At 40.1% G+C, this 11,793-nt stretch overlaps 1 protein-coding gene across 2 annotated transcripts; it reads left to right on the top strand.

The window, feature by feature from the left end:
* The first annotated feature begins 1,746 nt into the window (after positions 1-1,746).
* On the top strand, positions 1,747-6,047 carry LOC128632844 (uncharacterized). Of its 2 annotated transcripts, XM_053680246.1 has the most exons (3): positions 1,747-2,668; positions 2,771-2,867; positions 5,922-6,047. In XM_053680246.1, exons 1-2 carry the CDS (start codon positions 1,950-1,952, stop codon positions 2,856-2,858), a joined length of 807 nt encoding a protein of 268 aa, XP_053536221.1. In that variant the 5' UTR covers positions 1,747-1,949; the 3' UTR covers positions 2,859-2,867; positions 5,922-6,047. The 2 variants fall into 2 exon arrangements, with proteins under 2 accessions (XP_053536221.1, XP_053536220.1); XM_053680245.1 differs by having other exon boundaries at positions 1,748-2,867.
* The last annotated feature ends 5,746 nt before the right edge of the window (positions 6,048-11,793 follow it).

Here is an 11,793-nt window from a genome sequence, read left to right on the forward strand (position 1 = left end):
AATATGGGTCTTTGCCTCCAACATTGACACAAGCCACAATAGCTCTGCTTCTTAAGGAGGGTAAGGATCCATCCTCCTGTGGTTCTTATACACCGGTGTCTCTGCTTAATGCAGATGTAAAGGTGTTGGCGAAAGTAATGGCATCTCGTTTAGAGAATGTACTCCCTTATATTATATCTGAAGAGCAGAACGGTTTTATAAAGGGACGTCAATTGTTTTTTAGTACCCATACACTCTTTAATATAATTTATTCAAAGCATTCGTCTGTGCTCCCTCAGATTGTGATTTCATTAGATGCTGAAAAAGCATTTGATAGGGTTGAGTGGGAGTATTTGTTTGCAGTCTTGAAGAAGTTCGGATTTGGGGATAAGTTTATTTCTTGGATTAGCCTCCTTTACTCATCCCCTAATGCCAGGGTTCAGACAAACGATATTTATTCGGATTATTTTGCTCTCGGACAAGGGTGTCGTCAAGGTTGTCCTTTATCCCCTCTGCTTTTTGCTGTTGCTATCGAGCCACTGTCTATTGCACTAAAATTTTCTCCCTTGTTTAAAGGAATAGTTCGATACGGTATAGAATACAAATTGTCGCTATATGCTGATGATTTGTTATTGTATGTAACCGATCCTATTGCCTCTATGCCAGCTGTCTTGAGTGTTCTGGAGTCCTTCGGTGTTGTCTCTGGTTATAAATTAAATTTACATAAAAGCCACTCTTTTCCTGTCAATACTGCAGCATTTTCTCGCCAACAGTCAGATTTACCGATTTAGTCAGTCAGGTTTTAAATACATAGGTATCAACGTGACACGTTCTTTATCTAATCTTTTATCAGCTAACTTCACTCCCCTTATCTCAATGGTTAAATCTAACATTCAGAGTTGGGGTAACTTACCCCTTTCTCTAATTGGCAGGATCACTGTCGTCAAAATGAATATATTACTGAAGTTTCTTTTCTTGTTCCAGCAAGTGCCTCTTTCTCTGCCAAAATCATTCTTTGATTCATTGGATAAGATAATTAGTACATTTATTTGGGGAGGGAAGCCACCAAGGGTTAGTAAATATTTATTGCAGAAATGTAGACTTAGTGGAGGACTTGCATTACCCAATTTTCAATTCTATTACTGGGCTGCGCACATTCATCAACTTTGCTACTGGGTTAAATCTCCTGGATCTTCTTGGTCTAAATTGGAACTATCTTCTTGTAGTTAATCCTCTTTACCTGCTTTGCTTTACTCCTCTTTACCTACAAAACTCTCCCTATATACTGATAATCTAGTTGTCCTCAACACACTTATGACTTCGTATCAATATAGATGGCGCTTTAAATTTGTAGGTGCATTCTCTTTGGGTCTTTTAGTCAACAACCATCTATTTCCTCCATCATGTTTGGACTCCACGTTTTCAGTATGGTATGACAAGGGTATTAAACAAGTTAGAGATTTGTATGCCGATGGTGTGTTTGATAGCTTTGCCAATCTGGCATCCACTTATGACCTCCCTGTGACGCATTTTTTTTCGGTATTTTCAAATTTTGTTTCTAGATGTTTTCCTGATTTCCCCTCTGCGCCTCCTGAACAGGCTTGGGAAAGCTTGTTTTCAAACAATCCACATCAGAGAGGAATGATTTCTAGGATTTATGATTTTATTCTGGCGCTAGGTAGTGAGTCGAGTAACAAAATTAGGAATGCGTGGGAAACAGAGTTAGGAGTACAGATACTTTAAAATTATTTACCTTACGTTATACAAATATAACTGACACCACGTTAAATAAAACAATCGTAACGTTGCGCTGTCGCAAATTTGATCTGTATTCTATTTTGTTTGTTTTTTTACAAAACATCCGCGACTAGCTTGTAGCCCGCTAGCATCACCTACCGCTAGCCTTGTTTACGTTTCACATTTCTCACTTACCGCTGTTCTGTTTTTAAAAAAAAAACAAACAAACAAATATGTCTGCTGTCTCTCCGGTTTTGAGTGCAGATGAGGACTCGCTTGAGCTTCACATGGTGCGGCTGGAACTGGAGGATGTGGAGAAGCAGATCCGCGGCCTACTCGACAAGCAGGCCCAGCTGCTGGAGCGACAAACTGCGCTGGAAACATCTTGTGCCTCTGCTCACATATCCAAGGTAAGCACACAGCGTGGTATTTCCACTCCCAGCCCCTCTACGCCGTGTGTTTCTCTGTGCAGGGACCGTGCACCTAGGACTTTCCCAGCCGTGGTCTCCGTAACGCCAGCGCCAACACACCTCGGGCCTTGGGTAAACCAGCGGCGAAAGGCGCGGGCTGGACCTTCTCCACCTCCAGTGTTCGAGATTCCAACCAGGAACCGCTTCGCCCCTCTCCGCCAGACCAGACCCAACACTGTGATCGTCGGGGACTCCATTGTGCGGAACGTCCGTGTAGCCTCATCTAAAGGTAAGGTGCGCACACACTGTTTTTCTGGTGCTTGTGTCCTTGATGTCGCTGCGCAGGTATCCGGGATCCTGAAGAAAGACGAGCGCATTGGAGCGGTTGTGCTGCACGCGGGGACGAACGACACCAGGCTGCGGCAGACGGAGGTGCTGAAGAGGGACTTCTCCAGCCTGATCGAGACGGTACGAGGCAGATCACCTACCGCGAAGATCATCGTCTCTGGACCTCTTCCCACATACAGACGTGGAGCAGAAAAGTTCAGTAGACTTCTAGCATTAAATGATTGGTTAGTCTCTTGGTGTAATGAGCAGAATCTGGTGTTTGTCAATAACTGGAATCTGTTCTGGGAGCGTCCTAGGTTGTTTCGTCCTGATGGCCTGCACCCCAGCAGCCTTGGAGCGGAACTGCTTTCAGACAACATTTCCAAGGCGCTACACTCCAAGTGACTGCCTATCGTAAGTACATCTTCCAATAATAACATTCAGTATAATCAATGTTCAACTAAAAATTCGGAAAAGGTAATACATACTATAGAGACTGTGTCTGTTCCCCGAGCTATTCAAATATATAGAAAATCTCGGAAAGTCGATCTTCGTAACCTAATTAACATAAAATTAAATCATATTGAATGCACAGCCAGCACTTTTGATCTGAGGCTAGGACTATTAAACATTAGATCTCTTGCGTCTAAGGCTCTTATTGTTAACGACATCATTACTGATCAGGAATGTAATTTAATGTGTTTAACGGAAACTTGGATTAAACCAAATGAGTACATAGCATTAAATGAAGCCAGTCCTCCTGGATACAGTTATGTACATCAGCCTCGTTCAGCTGGTAGAGGAGGAGGTGTTGGACTCATCCATAGTCAAAATCTAGTCGTCACACAAAAACCTAAGCATAAATTTAATTCTTTTGAAATTCTTTATACCAGTATAAGTTATGTAGCCACAAAAAATAAGTCAATTCCTCTAATTACTATTTACAGACCCCCAGGGCCATATACTGAATTTCTTAGTGAATTTGCAGACTTTGTCTCAAACCTGGTTGTGTCTGTAGATAAAGCATTAATCGTCGGAGACTTTAATATTCATTTTGATAACCTGGAAGACCCTCTAAGAATAGCGGTTGTGTCCATCTTAGATTCAGTAGGGATTAATCAGAATGTAATCGGGCCTACTCATAATGGTGGTCACACTCTTGACCTCATACTAACATACGGACTAAGTATAGAAAATATTATCATTTTTCCGCAGTCTGAAGTTGTCTCAGACCATTATCTTATCTCGTTCATAATACGTATTGATCATAATATTTCCACCTCGTCTCGCTACCGTGTAAAACGTACCTACACTTCAGCTACTGCACCAAGCTTCATAAATAACCTCGCAGAAACATCAATTAGATTTGGATCACCATCAGATCACACAGAACTCGATCAGGCGACTGAAAGCTTGGAGTCAACACTCCGCTACACGCTAGATAGAGTGGCTCCACTCAAAAGGAAAATAATTAGAGAAAAAAAATTAGCACCCTGGTATAACGATCAAACGCGAACCTTAAAACAGACAACTCGGCAATTAGAACGTAAATGGCGTCAAACCAAACTGGTGATATTTCAAATAGCATGGAAGGAGAGCCTACTGAAATATAGGAAATCTCTTGGCGATGCTAGAAAAATCTATTTCTCCACCTTAATAGGAGACAACAAAAACAATTCTAGATTCCTTTTCAACACAGTAGCAAAATTAACTAGGAATAAAACCACTACAGAGAGAAACACTCAATCATTACATAGCAGTGAAGATTTCATGAAATTTTTCAATGATAAGGTTGAAAATATTAGACGTGAAATACAGGCCATTAAATTAAAACTGGACAGTACTGTAACAAACCCATTACATGACAGTGTAGCAATATCAGATCAATGTTTAGAGTGTTTTGTTCCGCTTAGAGAGACCGAACTAGCTACATTAATCTCTTCAGCAAATTCATCAACTTGCATACTAGATCCCATACCTACATGTTTGTTTAAACAGATTGGTCCAGTAGTAATTGAGCCACTTCTAAATATAATCAATTCTTCCCTAAGCAGTGGCTATGTACCTAAATCACTTAAATTAGCAGTTGTTAAACCCTTGATTAAAAAACCTGATCTTGACCCGTCTCAATTGTCCAGCTATAGACCAATATCAAATCTCCCCTTCATCTCTAAGATTTTAGAAAAGGTTGTAGCAAAGCAGTTATGCTCGTACTTAGATAGGAATAACATTAATGAAATGTATCAGTCAGGATTTAGACCTCATCATAGCACAGAGACAGCGTTAGTTAAAGTAGTAAATGACCTTCTACTGACTTACGATCAGGGTTGTGTCTCGCTGCTTGTGTTACTCGACCTTACTGCAGCTTTTGATACTATAGATCACACTATTCTCCTTGATAGATTAGAAAATGTTGTTGGTATTAAGGGAACAGTCCTCTCCTGGCTCAGGTCTTATCTGACCGATCGTTATCAGTTCGTAGATGTAAATGGTGAATTCTCCATGCGTACTGAGGTTACTTTTGGAGTTCCACAGGGTTCTGTTTTAGGCCCACTGCTCTTTACTTTATATATGCTACCCCTAGGTCAAATTATTCGTAAACATGGAATTAGCTTCCACTGTTATGCTGATGATACACAGTTGTATGTTTCAGCGAAGCCAGAGGACAGACATAAGCTTAGTAAAGTTGAGGATTGTGTAAAGGACATTAGACATTGGATGTTAATTAACTTCCTTCTGCTTAATTCTGATAAAACAGAAATACTTTTATTAGGCCCACGTGTAGCTAGAAGTATCCTTTCTGATCACATGGTTACTCTGGATGGTCTTTCTGTTTCATCATGTGCAGCAGTTAAAGACCTTGGAGTGATTATTGACTCCAGCCTATCATTTGATGCTCATGTAGATAATATTACTAGGATAGCCTTCTTTCATCTCAGAAATATTTCTAAAATAAGAAACATATTGTCACTACATGATGCGGAAATACTAGTTCATGCATTCGTCACCTCTAGATTAGATTACTGTAATGCCATACTGTCTGGATGTTCCAGTAGGAATATAAATAAGCTCCAATTAGTCCAGAATGCAGCTGCTAGAGTCCTAACTAGAACTAGAAGATACGACCATATCACACCGATATTATCCACACTGCATTGGCTCCCAGTAAAATCTCGCATTAATTATAAAATACTCTTATTAACCTATAAAGCACTAAACGGTCTCGCGCCACAATATCTAAGCGACCTTTTGGTTTTATATGATCCGCCACGCCTACTTAGATCAAAAGATGCAGGCTATCTGACGGTACCTCGAATAGTGAAGGCTACAGCAGGGGGAAGAGCTTTCTCTTATAGGGCCCCACAGTTATGGAACAGTCTTCCTATTAGTGTTCGGGACTCAGACACAGTCTCAGTGTTTAAGTCTAAGCTTAAAACGTATTTGTTTACTCAAGCCTACCCTGACTAGATTCTGTTCTACTTTCTCCCTCTCTCCTTTCGCCGAGCCCCACACGAATTTATGGAGATACTAGAGATCCTGATCCTTTCAGCCTCTGGATGGAGCTCAAATCTTCTTTAATTCCAGACTGCTGGGACTACGGCTGCTCTTAACACCATACAGACTTCATATAAATCCATAATGAACTTTTTCACAATATCTGTTGTTACCCAGATGAGGATGGGTTCCCTTCTGAGTCGGGTTCCTCTCAAGGTTTCTTCCTCTTAAAACATCTTAGGGAGTTTTTCCTTGCCACCGTCGCCACTCAGTGGCTTGCTCAGTTGGGATAAATTCACACCTTTAATATCTGTATACCGTGTTGATATTTCTGTAAAGCTGCTTTGAGACAATGTCTATTGTAAAAAGCGCTATACAAATAAAATTGAATTGAATTGAATTGAATAGATAAGTGAGGAGTGTTGGGAACATGCTATAGGGAGGGTACAGTCTACCACTTCTTGTGCTCGTCTTGGACTCTGTTTAAAACTTTGAACTGTATAAGTCCATCTGTCCAAGTCGAGACTTTCTGTGATGTATCCGGACGTAGAGGACAAGTGTGATAAATGCCATGGCTCTCTCTGCCATCTTGGCCATATGTTTTTCTTCTGCCCTGATCTCCATGGTTTTTGGTCTGTTTTTTTTTACCATGATGTCCACTATTCTCAGGGTAGATTTAAAACCTTGCCCATTGATTGCTGTATTTTGGATTCCTGATGACTCAGTTCCATAGAGCTCGATACAAAAGGATGTTATTGCTATCACATCCCTTATAGCAAGACGTTCCCTACTGTTGCATTGAAAGTCTGCTAAATACCCATCTATCTCCCAGTGGCTAAAGGACGTGATGTTTTTTCTAAAACTCGAGAAAATAAGGTATACGATGAAGGGTTGTACGGACAAGTTTTTTTTATAAATGGCATCCCTTTATCGTATACTTTATGGAGTTACAGACACTTCCCACTTAAATTTTTGTGCCTGTTGTTGGGTCTTACAATATCTATATAACCAGCGATAGTTATTGGGTAGCCATGATGAGCCGGGGGGTGGGTACTTTTAATTTTGTTTTCCTTTGTTAGTATAAAACGAAAAAAAACCTGTGTATGTTTACTGCTGTGTGTTGCTCAATTTGTTTTTTTTTTCTTCTCAATGGAATATTTGGGAAAGGGAGGGGAGGAGAGAAGAAAAAAGGTGATGTTCAGCAGACATGTTTGGTAGATGTGTTCAGCAGAAATGTTCAGCAGAAATGTCCAGCAGATCGTACAACAATGATCTGAACAATCATACAAATGTTCAGCAGAAATATTTAGTTCAGCAGAAATGTTCAGTTCAGCAGAAATGTTCAACAGAAATGTTTAGTTCAGCAGAAATGTTCAGCAGAAATGTTTAGTTCAGCAGAAATGTTTAGTTCAGCAGAAATGTTTAGTTCAGCAGAAATGCTCAGCAGAAATGTTTTGTTCAGCAGAAATGTCCAGTAGAAATGTCCAGCAGAAATGTTTAGTTCAGCAGAAATGTTGAGCAGAAATGTTTAGTTCAGCAGAAAAGTTCAGCAAAAATGTTCAGCAGAAATGTACAGCAGAAATTTTCAGTAGAAATGTTCAATACAAATGAAACTGGAAAAAAAAAGGAAATGCATCTGGTACAGAAACAGAATTCACTTTGTAAAAGTCCATGTAAAAACAGAGTGACCAGTCAGCTTTAGGCATTAAAATTCATGGTGAACTCCAAGGAGTATTACTCTTTTTAGTAAAGTTACTCTGGACTATATATTCCACTTCATGCTTCATGATCTCCCTCTTACCTGCTGGACAGCGATACGTATGCTGCTTTATTGGGACTGCATTACCCACCTCAATGTCATGCTGGATGTACCAGACGGAACATCATTAAACAGGTTAGTATAGCTTTCCACCAAGTCAATCACATCCTTTCACTGGGCACTAGATAAATATCATAACTGGGATGGGATGGTAAAAACTCTTAAAACGTAAGGTTATTTACCTCATCACTTTTCTCAGTACAGCACAAATATGGTTTCAGCATATTTACATGACACAACACACAAAAACCAATTCGGATGGACTAAAACCATGTGATTCTTGCCGTGCTTCACGAACAGCAAATAAAACCAAAGGGACTCCATCCTCTCACTCATTTGCTGTCTCCAGACAATATTTTCATAGAGTAGATTTCAGTGTGATGCCATCGCTCCAAAGCAATAGTGTACTCAGGATGATAAGCACTGGATATGACATGTGACACTTTCAGAGCTGTCAATGTATTTCTTGACTTTAGACAAGAAACTCAAGCCTTGATCAGTTTGAACAGTCTTCGGCAGTCCGAACATAGTAAGAAACTTTCAGAGCTTTAATGACATTTTTGTAGTTATCTTCCATAATGGGATTGCTTCTGGGAATTGTGTGGCAGCGCACACAATTGTTAAAATATACTGGAAACCAGATATAGTTTGTGGGAGTAAATCAACGCAATCTACAAGAACCCATTCAAATGGTTCACCGACAGCCAGAATAGGACAAAGTGGAACAGGTGGCACAATCTGATTGGGCTTTCCTATTACTTGACATGTATGACAAGTTTTGCAGTATTGAGATGTCAGCTTTCAACCCAGGCCAAAAGAAGTGTTGGAGCACCTGACTGTAGGTTTCATTTACATCAAGGAGTCCTGACCAAGGATGATCATGTGCCAAACTCAATATGCTGTTGAAATTTCAAGGGTACCACAATCTGATGGACCACATGCCAATCATCCGAATTCTCATCACTCCATAATTGAGCATTCCAACTACGCATTAACACGGTGTTATTCCAATAAAACTAATGGTTATGCAGTGATGACATTCTAATGAATGTCTAATTCTAATGAATGAATCATTTATCTAGCGTAGGATAACTTTTCCTAGCCTCAGTAAGAACACAAAATAGGCAGAAATGCATCAGGATCTGGACAAACAACAGACTTTGTGATCGGCTTAAGTGCATCTAAAGACTCAGAATACATCCTTCTCAAAAATATCTGCAAAAACAGACTTGCCTAAATTCATTTCATTCGCCTTAACAAGACATTTCTGCACTAACTGAGCTAACAGCAAACACATTTGGGAAGTTTTGTGCGAGCACATCAGGTTGTTGGTCAGTAAGTGGAGTATTAGTAACATGCACAATTGGTATAACTTTGCCTCCAGCGAGATCATTTCCCCATGACAAAATCAACACCTTGCATAGGTAGGGAAGAATGGACCCCTACATTAAAACCTCCAGAGATAGAAATCAGACGTGATAGAGGGGGACAGGTATGAAACCCGTTTCACTACCTGGTACGATAGTGTTGGTGTCACACACGGACTCCGCACGAAAAGGCAGTGTATCGGACAGTATAAAAGACTGGTCCTCAACATGACCAGTCAATGATTCAAAATCGTCAAACACAAAAGGTGGAAAACACTTGTCAGGAATGACAGAACTTGTGGGCTGCTGAGACAAAACTTTTACTACAACTGAACTGCGAGGGTGAGTCAATGAAGAATCTTTCGCTCTTGTTTTCATTTTAAAATTCAACACTCAGAAATCATGTCCCACTTTATGACAATAGCCACACTTTACAAACTTTCAGGCTGGGTATTCCTTATTTTAGAATCAGAAGAACTACTGTGATTTTCCTGTGAATTGTAACTACATGAACTTCATGAACATTTTAAAAACACTGCTTTATGCATTAATGGATACTCGTCTGCCAAGATGGCTGCTTGTTGCACATTACTAACCTTTTGTTTATTTAAGTACAAAACTGTATGCTCCAGAACACAATTCTTGAGCTCCTCAATGAGCAGAAGTTCATGCAAAGAATTACAGTCAGTAACTTTACACGCCTTTACCCATCTCTCAAAAAGTATACTCTTCTCGCGGGCAAACTCAACATATGTCTGAGAAGCAGATTTTTTCGTTGTCCGGAATCATTGTTTATAATGTTCAGGCACCAACTTGTACGCACTGAGAATCACATTTTTCACAGTCTCATATTGAACACTTTCTTCCAAAGGAAGAGATGCACAAACCTCTTGTGCTTTTCCTTTCTCGCGTGTATAATTTACACTAACATTAACGACCTGATCTCACCTGGCCACTTCAAAGCGATAGTTATTCACTCAAATGCCTGGAAATAAGCTTCAAATTCTCTCACAAAATCATGGAACTATTGCAATGTTCTTCACCACATTAAAGAGAGAAGTCGAAGGAGCATTTAAAGAATCCAAAATCCAATATAGAACCAGCTGTTGCTACAACAAGAGCATTTAAACCGTTGGAGGATTTGATAATCCTGCAGCTGCCTCAGAATGAGGCCTACCTTCCAACGCAGATTATTTTTTTTAGATCCTCTTGAATAGGCTGCAAATCTAACTGCCGCATTTTAACTTTCGTATCCACATCAGTATGAAACAACTGATGCTGCAGTTCATTTTTACCAACCACAATTCTAAATGCAAATCTACATGAGATGCTAGTGACACTTTGGTAGCAAGTGATAAAGGCTCAAATTTAGGCATAGAAAGAGGTGGTCTTACCTCTGTACCACCACCGGCAAACGGAGTAACTGGATCGCCACCAGGAGAATGCGGTGGAGAATGTTGCTCTTCATCCATAACAGCTGCAAACGATTCAGCTGATTTCGGAAGATCCTCCACTGAATGTAACACCCTCTTACAAATTAAACCAGCCACAAACAAGCATTTAAGTCCTTCTTAATGTTCTAGAAACAGTTCTGTTCTGGTTTTGACTCTTGCCTGGTTCTGACTGTGAGTTTGGTTGTCCCTGTATCTGTTTGTGTATTCTCTTCACCACTGTATATATGTTTCATTTGGTTTACCGGCAGTAGGGGTGTGGCATATAACAAGCATATAACAGTACAAAATAACTCTGGATCTACACCTACCTACCCGAGACCTTACTAAAACTTCTCTAGTCTTCAGAGGGCACCAATTGATAGGCAAGCCTATAGAAGTGTAATATTGCCAAGTGTCCTCAAGGCAAAATGGCATGTTGAATTACATCAATTGAATAAAAACATATTGCAATAACAATACTTGTTTTTTTTTTTCTGCCCAGCAATCTGACACAAATTGAAAAAAAAAGCCACATAGCAATCCTTGAATTAGTTTCCTCTGCAATTCATTGGTAAATGGCACACTTATATAGCGCTTTTATCCAAAGCACTTTACACTGTTTCTCATTCACCCATTCACACACCAATGGTAGCAGAGCTGCCACGCAAGGCACTAGCCATTGGGAGCAACTTGGGGTTCAGTGTCTTGACCAAGGACACTTTGGTATGAGGAGTCACGTGGGCCGGGAATCGAACCACCAACCCTACGATTAGTGGACAACCACCTGAGCCACAGCCGCCCTTATTGGGTTTGTATATTTTGATTGAAAACAAAATTCCAGCATTCAAACTTCAATGCACACATATTCACCTTCCTAAAATACAGTTCCAAAATATTCAGTTGTTAAAATACCATCTTCATTATTCGTCAGGTAGTATTTCAACACATTATTTTTCAACCTCACAAATTTAGGCTGCAAAAATTTGTGTCTTAAAATTCAAGTCTTCACATCCAGGTCTCACAGAAAGAGCAATGGATTGCTGATACTATCGTGACATGTTACTCTGGGCCGGCCCCTAGTGGTGTGATTGTGCAGACAAGCCACAAGAGAAGATGAACCTAGCGGACTGGCATAAATTTGGCTTGACGTTGGACGTTTGATATTCGCAGATATGCACAAATTAAGGGACTCTCTCTAAAGTTACATATTGGTATACATGTTTCTA

This window comes from Ictalurus punctatus, chromosome 5 (assembly GCF_001660625.3).
Source record: "Ictalurus punctatus breed USDA103 chromosome 5, Coco_2.0, whole genome shotgun sequence".
Lineage (NCBI taxonomy): Eukaryota > Metazoa > Chordata > Actinopteri > Siluriformes > Ictaluridae > Ictalurus > Ictalurus punctatus.